Source organism: Eurosta solidaginis, chromosome 3, assembly GCF_040869045.1.
Source record: "Eurosta solidaginis isolate ZX-2024a chromosome 3, ASM4086904v1, whole genome shotgun sequence".
Classification (NCBI taxonomy): Eukaryota; Metazoa; Arthropoda; class Insecta; order Diptera; family Tephritidae; genus Eurosta; species Eurosta solidaginis.
The window spans coordinates 116,277,247-116,292,976 of NC_090321.1; the positions used below are offsets into that span (position 1 = coordinate 116,277,247).

A 15,730-nucleotide genomic window follows, 5' to 3' on the forward strand; every position below is an offset into this window, starting at 1 on the left:
TGTTAAACGATGGTCCAAGAAATTTAACGATCCATATGTTACTAAAATTCTCTTTACGTCATTGGTGAGGCGTATATTGGAGTATGCTTAGATAATCTGGAACCCGCGTTATCAGGGTCATTTTGATAAACTGGAATCGGTCCAAAAACAATTGATTTGATTTTCGCTTTGAAACATTTACCTTGGAATATGTCACGGAATCTTCCGCCCTACAGCAGCCGATTGAAACTTTTAGAGTAGCCTACGCTACAGGGCCGTAGAGATATGCTTGGTGTCATATTTATAGTAAAACTTATAAGAGGGATGATTTCTAGCCCATTCTTGCTCGGCGAAACTCAGTTCAATGTTCCAGTCAGACCATGTAGACATTTTCAACTACTGCGCACAATTACTTGTAGATCAAACTTTGAAATGCACGAACAGCTTCATAGCCTATTTTCAATAGCCTAGGATTTCAATAAATCTTGCGACTCGATATTCGGAATTAAAAAATATCTGCTTACCACCTTAAGCACGTAGGTCAAATCGAACTCTGTAATAAATATCTTTTTAACCTCTGCCACCGTCTGCGGCCACCGTGGTGTGGTGGTAGCGTGCTCCGCCTATCACACCGTATGCCCTGGGTTCAACTCCCGGGCAAAGCAACATCAAAATTTTAGAAATAAGGTTTTTCTAAGCGGGGTCGCCCCTCGGCAGTGACTGGCAAGCGCTCCGAGTGTATTTCTGTCATGAAAAGCTCCCAGTGAAAACTCATCTGCATTGCAGATGCCGTTCGGAGTCGGCATAAAACATGTAGGTCCCGTCCGGCCAATTTGTAGGGAAAATCAAGAGGAGCACGACGCAAATAGGAAGAGAAGCTCGGCCTTAGACCTCTTCGGAGATTATCGCGCCTTACATTTTAATTTATTTTTTTATGTTAATTAAACAACCTGTGTATGTTAATTATGCGCCTATAACTTTTAGGCCCCTATTATGAGCATTTTTCTATCTTCGATCTTCGCTGGCTATCGAACATCGAAAATCGAATTTTAAATTGGTATTATGACATCTAAACTCTGTCGAAATTTTCGCTGTGTATCTAATTTTGAAGCGAATAGAAAATTGTTGTCGACGCTGTATCGAATTAGAAGAAAATTGTTTGAAACGTAAGTTCTTGTGTTTATCTTTCACTTTTTGGCTACCTAATAGTAATTTCAAACTATTTGTATTAATCGTATATGGTGTAGGAGGCTTTATTTTTATTAAAATTAATATCCACACAAAAATTATTTAAAAGAAAATGTTATATTTTCGTGATGCAAAATTGAATAATAAGGCAAAGTGCACACGAGGCTACGCGTATTAGACGCTGCAGGTGAAATCTGTACGCTTTGATGTCGAACACATGCACTTGGATAGAGAGCTGCATGTAAACGACAAAGCATGAAAGCTTCATGTAGCCAGGCGTACAGCGATGTTGCTCGCTGAGTGTACGTACGCTTGAAAAAGCGTATTTTGTATGCAAATTTGTTTAATTACTTAGAAAATGTTATTTTAGTTAATAAAAGTGCATGAAAGGTATATTACCAAAGCGGAAAAAAGTATTCAACACCATAAAAGCTTGGTTAGACATTGCTGAAGCAATTAAAAGGTTAAAAAGTGTTGGAAACTAGAAATCACTTGTTTCGCTAGTCCGCGGTGGTGTAAAGTTGCCTTTCATAATTTACAAAGGCACGGGGATGCAAACAACTTTTAATACCTATTTTCCTTTGGTTTCGGGGACGGATATACCTGAAAAAATTTAATTTCTTATTTTTTTCAATAATTGTTTGCTTTTTGTAGCAAAGCTCGAAAGTAGCTTCGCGTGCAGATCTTGAGGCATAGAGAAATCGTAGCTACATGCCATACTTGTACGCGTCTATGAAGCTACGCCTCGTGTGCATCTTGCTTAATGGAAATTTTTGAAAATAGAAAAAAATATTTTAAATCATATTAAAACGAGTAAGGAAGGCTAAGTTCGGGTGTAACCGAACATTACATACTCAGCTGATACCTATGGAGGCAAAATAAGGGAAAATCGCCATATAGGAAAATGAACCTAGGGTAACCCTGGAATGGGTTTGTACGATATGGGTATCAAATGAAAGGTGTTAAATAGTATTTTAAAAGAGCGTGGACCTTAGTTCTATAGGTGGACGCCATTTAGGGATATCGCCATAAGGGTGGACCAGGGCTGACTCTAGAATTTGTTTGTACGATATGGGTATCAAATGAAAGGTGTTAATGAGTTTTTTAAAAGGGAGTGGGCCTTAGCTCTATAGGTGGACGCCTTTTCGGGATATCGCCATAAAGGTGGACCAGGGGTGACTCTAGAATGCGTTTGTATAATGTGGGTATCAAACGAAAGGTGTTAATTTATATTTTAAAATGGAGTGGGCCTTAGTTCTATAGGTGGACGCCTTTTCGAGATATCGCCATAAAGGTGGACCAGGGGTGACTCTAGAATTTGTTTGTACGATATGGGTATCAAATGAAAGGTGTTAATGAGTATTTTAAAAGGGAGTGGGCCTTAGTTCTATAGGTGGACGCCTTTTCGATATATCGTTATAAAGATGGACCGGGGTTCACTCTAGAATGCGTTTGTAAAATATGGGTATCAAACGAAAGGTTTTAATGAGTATTTTAAAAGGCTTGGGCCCTAGTTCTATAGGTGGACGCCTTTTCGAGATATCGCCATAAAGGTGGACCAGGGGTTACTCTAGAATTTGTTTTTACGATATGGGTGTCAAATGAAAGGTTTTTATGAGCATTTTAAAAGGGCGTGGGTCTCAGTTCTATAGGTGGACGCCTTTCCGAGATATCGCCATAAAGGTGGACCAGAGGTGACTCTAGAATTTGTTTGTACGATATGGGTATCAAATGAAAGGTGCTAATGAGGATTTTAAAAGGGAATAACCTTATTTCTATAGGTGGATGCCTTTTCGAGATATCGCCATAAAGGTGGACCAGGGGTGACTCTGGAATTTGTTTGTACGATATGGGTATCAAATGAAAGGTGTTAATGTGTTTTTTAAAAGGGAGTGGGCCTTAGTTCTATAGGTGGACGCCTTTTCGAGATATCGCCATAAAGGTGGACCAGGGGTGACTCTAGAATTTGTTCGTAAGATATGGGTATCAAATGAAAGGTGTTAATGAGTATTTTAAAAGGGAGTGGGCCTCAGTTCTATAGGTGGACGCCTTTTCGAGATATCGTTATAAAGGTGGACAAGGGTTCACTCTAGAATGCGTTTTGTACAATATCGGTATAAAACGAAAGATGTTAATGAGTATTTTAAAGGGACGTGGGCCTTAGTTCTATAGGTGGACGCCTTTTCGAGAAATCGCCATAAAGGTGGGTCAGGGGTTACTCTAGAATGTGATTGTACGATATGGGTATAAAATTAAAGGTATTAATTTACTTATATACTGTGAAGATATAAAATTTTTTGTTAAAATTTGACTTAAAATTTTTTTTTTTAAAGTGGGCGTGGTCGTTCTCCGATGTGGCTAATTTTTATTAAGCATACATATAGTAATAGGAGTAACGTTCTTGCCAAATTTCATCATGATATCTTCAACGACTGCCAAATTACAGCTTGCAAAACTTTTAAATTACCTTCTTTTAAAAGTGGGCGGTGCCACGCCCATTGGCCAAAATTTTACTAATTTTCTATTCTGCGTCATAAGTCCAACTCGCCTACCAAGTTTCATCGCTTTATCCGTCTTTGGTAATGTATTATCGCACTTTTTCGGTTTTTCGATATTTTCGATATCGAAAAAGTGGGCGTGGTTATAGTCTGATATCGTTCATTTTAAATAGCGATCTGAGATGAGTGCCCAGATAATGTAGGTTCATTTCAACAAGATACCTCAAAATTTACTCAAGTTATCGTGTTAACGGACAGACGGACGGACGGACATGGCTCAATCAAATTTTTTTTCGATACTGATGATTTTGATATATGGAAGTCTATATCTATCTCGATTCCTTTATATATGTACAACCAACCGTTATCAAATCAAAGTTAATATACTCTGTGAGCTATGCTCAACTGAGTATAAAAAGAATCAGCAGCCTAAACAACATTTAAAAGGATAAAAACGTTTTAAGAATTAAACGTAAGACGTCCGTATAATTTTTAATTGTTTGTAGGACACTCCAGAAATACATACACGCAAACAAGAAGCTAAACGTCCATTTCATCACATTACACATTACAAAATGCTCCAGATTTCGAACTTCCTTATTATATTTTGATTTGTAATTGTATATCAGGCATTTAAAAAAATTCGCCATTTACTTAAAGCGAAAAATAAACCTACAATATTTATACTTGTATCTGTTATAAATGTGCAAGTAATATGCTAATATAAAATACTCCCTATTAAGACCCAATATTATTCGGTAATGGTCTTGATGTGCAAACGAATTTGCACTATCACTAAAAATTTAGCGGAGCAGCTACGATTAAAATTCAAACTGAATTTTGATTAATGAAAACCCCTAAAAGATCCTTTATGTACAATAAGTATTGTTCGTATTAAAATATGAAAAATATGCATATTTTCCAAAAAGGATCAGCTAGAATTTTCATTCCAACAGTTATATAGAGACCTCAAATGAAATGCCGCTGTCCATTTTTGGTGCAAATTTCTCAATCCAATATTTAATTCCCACTACTTTTAACTGGTTGCACTGATTTCTTCTTTCAGTCACCTGGACTAGAATACAGCGAAAATATTAAAAAGTAACTATAAATTCACCAGTTCTTAACATCTTAATACGTAGAGGTGCGAAACATAACTGCCACTTGAGATAAACAAAATGGCCATTATGTCAATATACTTCAATTGACCGTGTGAGGATTCCAAGTGGTCATAAGGTCAATTTATGTTATGAGCTTTGACCATATGTCACCCCTCCGCTGGAATGTTGTACCATATTACACAAAACAAATAAAAGCATGCGCATTGGAGATCATGTTTATTAGGTATATGTATATGTGGTATTCCATCCCATTTCGACCAATTTTGAACCCGACCTCTTTAGAATTGGCTGAAAGTTTTTCTTCTTTTTCTAGCTTACGAAAGACGTTTTTCAGAAGTTTTTCAAATTTTTTCATCCAACTCAAAAAAAGTTATGAATTTTTAAAAAAACACAGTTTTTGTTTTCAAAATGCTATAACTTTTTCAAAAATTGATCGTTTGGGACCTTTTTTTTTTAAATTTGTTTTTAAATGTACTTTTCCGAAAAAATTCCAAAAAATTTTTAAAGTTTTTTTTGTAATTTTTCAGTTTTTCGAGATTTTTCGATTTTTTTTCTCATAAAAAACTTCAATCAATTCTGCAATCATCCCCACTAATCCCGGAGTGGGCCGAGAATTTTTTTTTTTTTTTTTTATTTAATTGAAAAAAAAACTTTAAAATTTTTTTTTGTATTTTTTCCGAAAAGTACATTTAAAAACATATTTAAAAAAAAATTATCCCAAACGGTCAATTTTTGAAAAAGCATTTTGAAAAAAAACACCGTTTTCCCTCTCAAAATAAGTTTTAAATTTTTTGAAAACAAAAACGGTGTTTTTTTAAAAAATCATAACTTTTTTTGAGTTGGATGAAAAAATTTGAAAAACTTCTGAAAAACGTCTTTCGTAAGCTAGAAAAAGAAGAAAAACTTTGAGCCAATTCTAAAGGGGTCGGGTTCAAAATTGGTCGAATTGGGATGGAATACCCCATATATTTGCATATATTAATAAAGTCTTGTCACCAACGTCTGAGGCATAATTTTCTTTACTACCCAAGTTAAATTTTTTGCAATGAAAAGTGCAAGTATATTACGAAGTTTTGAATTAAAATATATCCTTATTTTGTTAGTTATTTCTGTTCACGAAATTAATTCAGATGACAAAAACATCAATAAACTTCTAAACAATCAAGTGATTGTTAGCAGGCAAATAATGTGCGTTTTGGAAAAAAGTCCTTGCGACCAATTGGGAAGACAATTAAAGGGTAGGTTTTGCTTTATATTAAATGTATTGTTTTTACCATAGATCTTTGTTCTTTGTTCTAAAAAAACAAAACGAAAAAACTTGGCGCGATTTACCTGCCGGGAAATTTAGACCGACCTTCTCTTTGCGTCCTGCTCCTTTTTTTTCCTACAAATTGGCGGGACGGGACCTACATGTTTTATGCCGACTCCGAACGGAATCTGCAAGGCAGATGAATTTTCACTGGGAACCTTATCATGGCAGAAATACACTCGTAGCATTAGCCAAATCACTTCCGAGGGGCGCAGTGATTAGAAAAACTTTTTTCGAATTGGAAAAACTTTTTTTTAAATTTTGATGCTACTTGGCCCAGGAGTTAAGCCTGAACCCTCGGTATGGCAGGTTGGTAATATCCCAAGCCAGGATTGTTCAAAAATTATCCGGTCTCCGCACAGTGGTCGATTCCATACGCCAAAAATAAAAAAATCAAAGTGAAAAGTTTGTCAAAAAATGTGTCGTTAGTATCTCTTATTAGAACAGCATTTTAAAAGGTTTATTTGTTTTTGTTGTATTCGAACTGTACTCTTTAAGAATAGCTTCAAAAGTGAGGTTATGGTATTAGTTGGTTTTTGCAGTGTGAGCAAGATAAAAATAAAGTGCAAGTATAAACTATTTAAAAATACATAAAATTTCATTGTATTGAAATAAATGGAAATGAGTATTGAAGTCAAAGATATTTACTTCATTTTGAAATAATTTTAGTGTCTTTAGCTTATTGCGTTTTTTTTGTTATTTAAAATTTAACCAGTGCCTTTATTAGTGTTTATTTGCACAAATATTTCAATCTCAGCTAAAGTTTTAGTTCGGTTCCTCATCGATCTTCACGTTGGGAATTATATCTTATTATTAGCCAAAGTTTTAAGATTCTAAAGTGTTAATATCAGCTGTCACTTTCTGCCACTAACTATGTTTTGCGACAGTTTTCTGATAGCGTCACCCTGATAAATTATTGTCGTATGTTATATGTGCTCACGTGTAACATACGATATTATTTTATCCAGTCGACGATATACACATGTAAACTTTTGTGTGTCTTTGTTGTTTTGTTATTGGTATGTATGCAAGATCTTTTAATAACTTTAATTTCTTTATTTAATACTATTAAACATTGTATTTGCGATAGACATATCTTACCACTTTTCGCCCCACATCTACTTACTTTTTGTATGCATGCGGAGAAAGTGGGTGGTTGTGAGTCGGTGTATAAAGGTATCACCCGCACCAATTTTTTGAAAAAATAATTGCCACATATTTGTAAAGCCGTGACCAAAGTTTCACGTTCATATCTCTACTGGAAGTATTTTTGGCCACCAACTCCATATAAGACCGACCACTGTGCTCCGTTTGTTTCAAATTGTAATAAAAACCTTACTAAATGTTGGCAGCTTAGGCCCACTTGAAGTACGGTAAGTTATATTTTTAACGCAGAGTTACTTTTAAAATTGTCAAAAATTAATGAGTGTCATGTGAGGTTAACTCAGAGGTAAAAAAAAGTAACGTGTCGTACTGCAGGCGGGTCTTAGGATACTAAAAGTAAAAAATATTTACTTAAATCGAGTGTGTAATTTTTAAGACCAACTGTAATCATTTCAGGCAACGTTTTCAACTTTGAAACTCTCTTGAAGAACTATAAATAGTCAAAATTTTTATTTAATCGTAGGGCTTCACGAAACGTATAAATCTAAGCATTAAAAAGCTCAAATCGAACTCATTCCTTCTATTTCCGTAGAACTAAGTAATTTCTTAATCCGAAAAATTATAGCGAATATAAAAAAAACAAACCGATGAGCGTTCGTTATAATTGCCTTATTATTAAATGCCAAAGTAGAAGTGATTAAACGTTGTTTGCCATTATAAACTTGTAGGCAAAACAACAGGGTAACCCCCTGGTTCTATGAATTGGTGAAGTGAAAGTGATATGCGATTCATTTTGAAAAAAAAATGATATTTACTGTCAAACTTTTTTCATTTAACGAGTATTTTTTTACCGTTGAATTTGTCCGTGAAACATTTAAATTAAAACAAAAAAATTTTAAAATGAAAAAAAAAAATTGTTGCGTTAAGGCACCGGAATGCCAAAAAGAATATTTGGTGCAGCATTTGGAGGCAAATGCAGATTTTGCTAATGAAAGGTATGAATAAGTTTTTAAATTAGTTGATTTAGTTGCATATTAATATTTTTATTTCAAAACTAAGATTTCTGTACGGCGATGATGCCAAGCAGAAGAAGAGATCTTGGCAGTCGCTGCCCAATCCATTTAAACGCTTTAGGTAGTACCCAAAAAGACGGCGCAAAGTGGCGCAAATATTGGAGTGATCTAAGGTAGTATTTTATGCTACTATTAACAAATTTGATTTTAATTAACGGATCTTTTTATTTAGACAAAATACCCGCTCCAAATATTTGGCCATTAAGGAAGCAGATAGCCACAGTGGCATTAACGGCCCACGGCAAAGACCCTTCGATATGGAGGAGAGAATTCAAAAAATTGGGCATCACTCTTTATCACTACTATATATTGAAACGAATTTACTTGCAAATCCTCTTATTTGCCCTTCGACTAAGTTCGAATCACTAAACTGTTGAATAAATAACTCCAATATTGAATAATGGAAAAATGGCCTTTATTAAAGTACTTCACAATAACACTTATACTATGCAACTAGCTGGCTTAATAACCAAACTGATTGATAGCTCAAATGAAACTGATTTCTCACCTCTACTGTAGCTCCTTTTATACTTTTTGATTTCTCATTGCATACTTCTAGGCTTTTCCATTCCAGAACTTACTAGTTAGTTATCAGCTACAAAATCGCCAGCCACAACTACGTTTATAACTTCTCATTTGAGTAATACTTGCACAAATTATTGCCCTGTCTTGTGAGAAATTCAGATAAGATATATGAATGTGTTTGTGCATTGCTTCCCCGCTGCTCGTATACGTACATATGTGTAGACGCAATTATTGATTCGTTTATGTAGATACATAATGATTGATCTACGGATGTGCATGATATCACTGTTTAGCATCGGCTTAGAGATGGCAGTACCCCTTAATGTTGCTAATATTGTAACAATATTGTAATGAATTTACTGTAATTCCGCTTATTTGCAAACTTCTGCTAACGTTCGAATCACTAAACTGTTGAATAAATAACTCCAATATTCGATAATGCAAAATGGTTTGTATTAGACTACTTTCAAAATAACACTTTTATTGCTCGACAGATAGCGTGCTTAAATCGAACTGATCGTCGTGGCTCTAATGTTGCTGCATTTTATACTCTGTGATTTGTCGTTCGCATACTTCTAGGCGCTTCCAGAATTTACTTAGTTACTGCTAGAAAATTATAACTACAGATGCACGTGTACAGCTTCTCATATGCGCTTGTATATGTGAGTGACACTTCCACAGTTAATTGCCTACTTTTGGGAGCATCTCAGATAAGATATATGCATGTGTTTGTGCGTCTCTTCTCCGCTGCTTGTATGGACATATGAGTAGGCATAATGATTGATTTGTTGATGTGCATACGAGTCACTGCTTAGTACACACTCGTCACACTGCCCTCCACCCAAGTCTGATGATCCCGATCAGACAAATTTCCTGATCTAAACGCCGCCAGCCTTTCCAGATGAACCACTTTCATTTTTGTTCGTGATTTACCAATGGTTTGTATGCGGTAAACTACATCGTTAATGCGTTTTACAACTTTGTATGGGTCTTCCCAGTTACACTGCAATTTCGGGAACACACCTTTTTCCCGTTGTGGGTTGTATAACAGCACAAAATCTCCTTCCCGAAAACCTTCCGAATTAAGTGCTTTATCGTATCTGGCTTTCATCTTGTCACCCATAATCTTTGTTCGTTGCCGTATCAGATCGTGTATTTCTCTCAGCTCTTCTTCCAAAACACCAGTGAATTTCTTAACATTTCTCTCCGCATCGGCATTGTAGTTATTGAAACCACGTTTTAAACTTTATTAATACGCCTAAACGTATGCGTCTATTTTTTATTTTTATTTTTCACAATAATGAAAATTTTTGAAAATTGAAAAATCAATATTGAAAATTAAAATATTGATAATCCATTTAAAAATTACAAAGTTGTAAGTAACTAAAATACAAAGTTAAATAAAAATAATAAGAACCCTACATTACTTCCCCTTCAAGAAAATTTATCATTAAGCAAATTGAACGTAACTCTCTTTTTATGTAAATTCTTGGTGTTGTTTGTGTCTGTCGTTTCAATTATTGCAGGTTTTAATCTATCAATAGGAATAGTTTTAATATTATTATCTATTTCAAGTTTAAAACATTTTTGGTCTTTTTCCACAATTTTGTAAGGTCCTTCATATGGTTGTTGAAATGAATGTTTATTAATGACTCTAACAAATGCAAATTTACAATTTTGAAGATCTTTTGGAACGTAAATTCCAGTATCAGAATATATATGATGACTTAAATTTGATCTAACCTTTCGAAAATGTTCACGTAAATTACTTAAAATTTCAGTTGATAAGAAATTTTTAGCTTATGGCACAACAAGTTCCCCTGGCAAACGTAAATTCTGACCGAAAACCATTTCCGCTGGTGTAGCCGAAATATCTTCTTTGTAAATAGATCGCAAACCAAGTAATATGACAGGTAACTCGTCATACCAATTATTTGTGTCCTCTCTAGCTATTTAGTAGTCTTTAATTGTCTATGAAACCTTTCAACCATACCATTTCCTTGAGGGTGATATGCGGATGTTGTAATTTGGTGACTACCAAGTAATTTAGTTAACTCTGAAAACAATTTCGATGTAAATTGGCTTCCTTGATCAGTTGTTATCTTTAACGGAACTCCAGACCGAGAAATATATTCTCTAAAAAACTTATTTGCTATTGTAGTTGCTGAAATATCTTTTAATGCATATGCCTCAGGCCAACGGGTAAATCTTTCAATAATCGTTAAAATATAGCGATGTCCTTTTGAAATAGGTAATGATCCAACTATATCTAAATGAATGTGTTCAAATCTATTCTTGGGAATTTGAATTTTGACAACAGGGGATTTTGTATGACGATAAATTTTAGACTTCTGACAATTAAGACACCCTTTTGACCAAACATTAATATCCTTATTCATATTAGGCCAATAATATTTTTTAACTATGAGCCGTCGTGTAGCTCTTGTACCCGGATGTGCTATTCCATGTAAAATATCAAATACTGTCTTTCGCAAATTACTCGGTACAAATGGCCTAGGAGTTTCTCCTGAAATTTCACACCAAATATTAAATTTTAAAATGGGAATACTCACCCCTATTCTGCATTTCGATTACGTTCCCGTTCTACGCTCCGCTTCAATCGAAGTTTGGTATTCTGCATTACGACGGAATCGTAAAGATAAGAGGAAGAGCAAATCATTTTTCGAAATCAGCTGTTGGTACGGAATGTGTGAACATTGGAACAAAATCAATTAAAGAAAATTTGTAAAAAACACTGAAAAACGTTTATATTTTATTATCCACGCCATTTTGTACAAAAAAAGCAATAGAATATATTGCCGCAGTGTTATATTTTTTTGAGTGAAGTTCTTTCATAATTGTAAGTGTGTTTTTGTCGTTCTTTTGGCCAATTCCCTGCCGTGGCCACCAAGTTTTGTTAAAACGGATTCCTGCACGAATATAGTTGACATTTTCTGAATTTTAAGGATGCTAATTTCATTGCACTGGCCTAAAATACTTTATAAAGGTTTATTTATTCTTTCCGCACGGATTGTTTACGTTTTCGCTTCACCTTCCTCTACGCCGGCAGCTTGCTTTGGCATATAACTAGACCCAACGAACAGACACAAATTAAAGCTGTCTATTATAATGAAATCAATAGCCGCGGCATTATTTATGGAGTTGGAAAGCAACGCATACGAAAATTGCCAGGCAAGAATGGAAAGGCAAATATTGCGAAATTTGTGTAATCCATTTGAGATGAGTGACGAATTGTAAGAAATTGAACTTAAAAGTGGTATAGTTTAATGACTTATTTTCTTATTTAGGTTCAAAAATAACTTTCGACTTAACAAGTATGCTTTCAAGTATGTGTTAGATACTTTTTCGGGGCAAATACGTCCAAGGACTTCGACATCGACATGTTGTTTTTGACCTGGAAACATATAAAAAACAATCGTCATCAATCCTTCTACGTTTCTTAACAAGTTTTACTTATATTTTTGTCAAAATTCTGTTATAAATTAATAAAAAAATAAAAAGAAAATATTTTTCCGCCAACTAATTTGCAACTTAGAAAAACGGAACTACGATCGAAATGCAGAATACAAAAAATCGAACGATTCGAAGTTGGATCGAAAGAGATTGGAACACAGAATACCAAAATTGCCAAATCGAAAAAATTCCAATCCAAGTCGAAATGCAGAATAGGGCTGACTAATTAGTTTTAAATTTAGATATTGAGAATCAGATACAAGTTGATTTAAGTCATCATTTTTTTGTTGTTCAGTTTGTAAAACTTTAAAATTCAGTTCTGTATTATATATTGCATTAACCTCAAAAGCTCTAGATAGCGTATCTGCTACAACATTGGATTCTCCTTTAATATATTGCATGTCATCAGTAAATTGTGCTATAAATTCCAAGTGTCTCGTTTGTCTAGGACTTCGTTCTGTTTTTGAATTTAAAGCAGTAGTCAAAGGTTTATGGTCCGTATAAACTGTAAATTGTCGTCCTTCCAAAAGATATCTAAAATGTTTTATATTTAAGTAAATCGCTAATAACTCCCTATCAAAAGCACTATATTTAATTTCAGTTGGAGAAAGTTTTTAAGAAAAGAATGCAATGGGTTCAATTTTACTATTGTAATTTTGTTGTATAACGCCCCCAATCGCTGTGTTAGATGCATCTACTGTTAAAGATAGTGTAGCATCTTTGTTAAAATGATTTAAAAATGTCGTAGATGCAAATTTATCTTTAATGCATTTAAACGCTTCATTCGAATTCTCGTCCCATACCAAAGTTTTGTCACGTTTCTTACTTACTTTGTTAATTAGATCATAAATTTTGTTTGTAAATTCTGCTAGTTTTGGAATGTATCTATGATAATAATTTACCATACCAATAAATTTCTGTGCCTCCCTAACTGAATTTGGACGTTCGAAATTGCGAATAGCTGATACCTTTTCATCGGAAGGTCGAATACCTGTTCCAGAAATGTTATGTCCTAAAAAATCTATATTTGTTACACCAAAAGTACATTTACTTGGTTTAATGTTTAAACCGTACTCTGTAAGGCGTTGAAAAAGGATACGTAAATCTTTTGAATGTTGTTCTTCGTCTGTACTTGCAATAAGTAAGTCGTCGATGTAAGCATATACAAAATCTAAGTCACCTACTACCTCATTTGTGAATCGTTGAAAGGTTTGTGCAGAATTTCTAAGTCCGAAAGGCATTCTCATGAATTCAAACATACCGAAAGGAGTTGTAATAGCAGTTTTATAAATATCTTCTTCAGCCATAGGAATTTGGTGATATGCCCTAACTAAATCTAATTTTGAAAATATATTTTTATTATGAAGGTTCCTATTAAAATCTAGATTGTGAGGTAAGGGATACCGATCGGGAACAGTTACAATATTCAATCTTCTAAAATCACCACATGGACGCCAATCACTCAACTCCTTTTTAGGTACAAGGTGAAGTGGCGATGCTACTGAAGAATTTGAAGGCCGACAAATGCCTGTTTTAACTAAGAAATCAAACTCCGTTTTCGCGACTTTGTATTTTACCGGATCTAAGCGCCTGGGCTTAGAAAATGGAAGACTACCTTCTGTTACAAGTCGATGTACTGTTGTATGTTTAAGAGGTTTAGTATAATCTGGTTCTAAAATAAGTGACGGAAACTCTTTTAATAATTTTGTAAATTTATTGTCAACCACAAATAATTTCGGTAATGGAATATCACAAAAGTTGGATACGGTATTAACTGAAAGATTGGTTAATGGATCTACTAAACGTTTATGTTTAATGTCTATAAAAAGACCATATTTACAAAGAAAATCAGCGCCAATTATTGGCTTGGCTATATCCGCAATCAAAAATGTAAAGGAAAATTCATGTCTTAAACCTAAATTTATGTTTAAAAGCCTTTTCCCGTAAGTGGCAATTGTTGAGCCATTAGCTGCAGTGAGAATTATGTCTGAACGTTTCGTATGAGGAAATTTAGACGCGGGTAATACCGAAATTTCTGCTCCACTATCAATTAAAAAATTTTGTTTGTTTTCTCTATCAAAAATAAATAAGCGACCCATCGAAAATTCTAAATTTCCGTTGTTCGTCGCTGCAACAACGGAAGAATTTAGTTTGTTGAATCTTTGTTTTTGTTATAAGAACAAGGTTGTTCACAACTTCTGGCATTATTTCCAAATTTGTAGTGAAATCTACACAACCAATTTGGATTATTACGCGAGTTAGAACGATGCCTAAAAGAATTTCTAAAATTATTCCTAGAATTAGAACGCGACCTAGATTTATTGCTACACACTTCTGTTTTAATTTCTGCTAACTCCAAAGAAAGTTTCTAAAAACTTTCACACATTAAAGAAGTGGTTTTAACTAGATTTTCAATAACTGAATTTTGAGCTTTTGTATCTGATATTGTATTTACTGAGAAAACTTCTTTTTTATTCATAACTTCAAAAATGTTATCCGCTAATTTTACTAATTCATTAATATTATTAGAACTTGAGCTAGCCACAATTGCATTTAAATTTTTGGGAAGTTTTCTCAACCAAATTCTCTTTAAAATATTTTCACTAAAATTTGAATCAGCTAACAAAATTAATGACCGATAAAATTCAGAGGGCTTGCGATCATCCATTTCAGAATCATTTAAGATTTTGTCAAGCTTTGCATTTTCACTAAGAGAATGTCTTTCTATTAAAACTTTTTTGAGTTCACTAAACTTGTTAGTGAGGGGAGGGTTTTGGATAAAATCTAAAATTGTTACTATTACGTCTTGTGGAAGTGCTGTTATAATATGTTCGTATTTGGTATTCTCTTGAGTTATATTCTTGGTGCTAAATTGTGTTTCAGCGTGTATAAACCGCGCTTCTGGACAACTAGTCCAAAATTGTGGAAGTTTGACAGATGTAGCACAAATTTCAGAATTATTTTGATTTGCATATGGATTTACTAATTCTTCTTGAGAAGAATTACTCTGTAAATCAATAAGCGAATCATTTAAATTTTGTGTGAGTGTAGAAGTGTGTGAATTGTGTCGTGGAGAATGAAACATTTTAATATATTATATTAAAGAAGGAGTTTACAAATTTAGTAAAATATTAAATATCAATATTAAAAAAAAATATTTGAATTTTATAATAACTGTTTAAATAAACAATATATATATATTTAACTTAGAACAAGCCAACCTCAAAAATTCTTCTTCCAAAATTTTATTCCCTTTTAAATTGTGTAGTTGCTTTAAAATTGATTGATGAAATTTGACGATGGTTTTAATATTGTGCAATGGCTTTAAAATTGATTGATGAAATTGGATAATGTATTGTGCAATGGCTTTAAAATTGATTGATGTTTTTAAAGTTTATATGTAAGGACGCTACGTAGCGCGTACAAAAGAAATAGATGCACTTTTTGTATAATTCGAAC

General features: G+C 33.8%; 1 protein-coding gene across 1 annotated transcript in view; it reads left to right on the plus strand.

Annotated features, from left to right (window-relative positions):
- The first annotated feature begins 5,771 nt into the window (after positions 1 to 5,771).
- LOC137244246 (ejaculatory bulb-specific protein 3) overlaps positions 5,772 to 15,730 on the plus strand; it is a 210,947-nt gene continuing 200,988 nt past the window's right edge. The window contains exon 1 of the mRNA XM_067772972.1: positions 5,772 to 6,024. Coding sequence (XP_067629073.1) covers positions 5,832 to 6,024 — 193 coding nt within the window. The 5' untranslated portion in view covers positions 5,772 to 5,831. The remainder of the gene's footprint in view (positions 6,025 to 15,730) is intronic.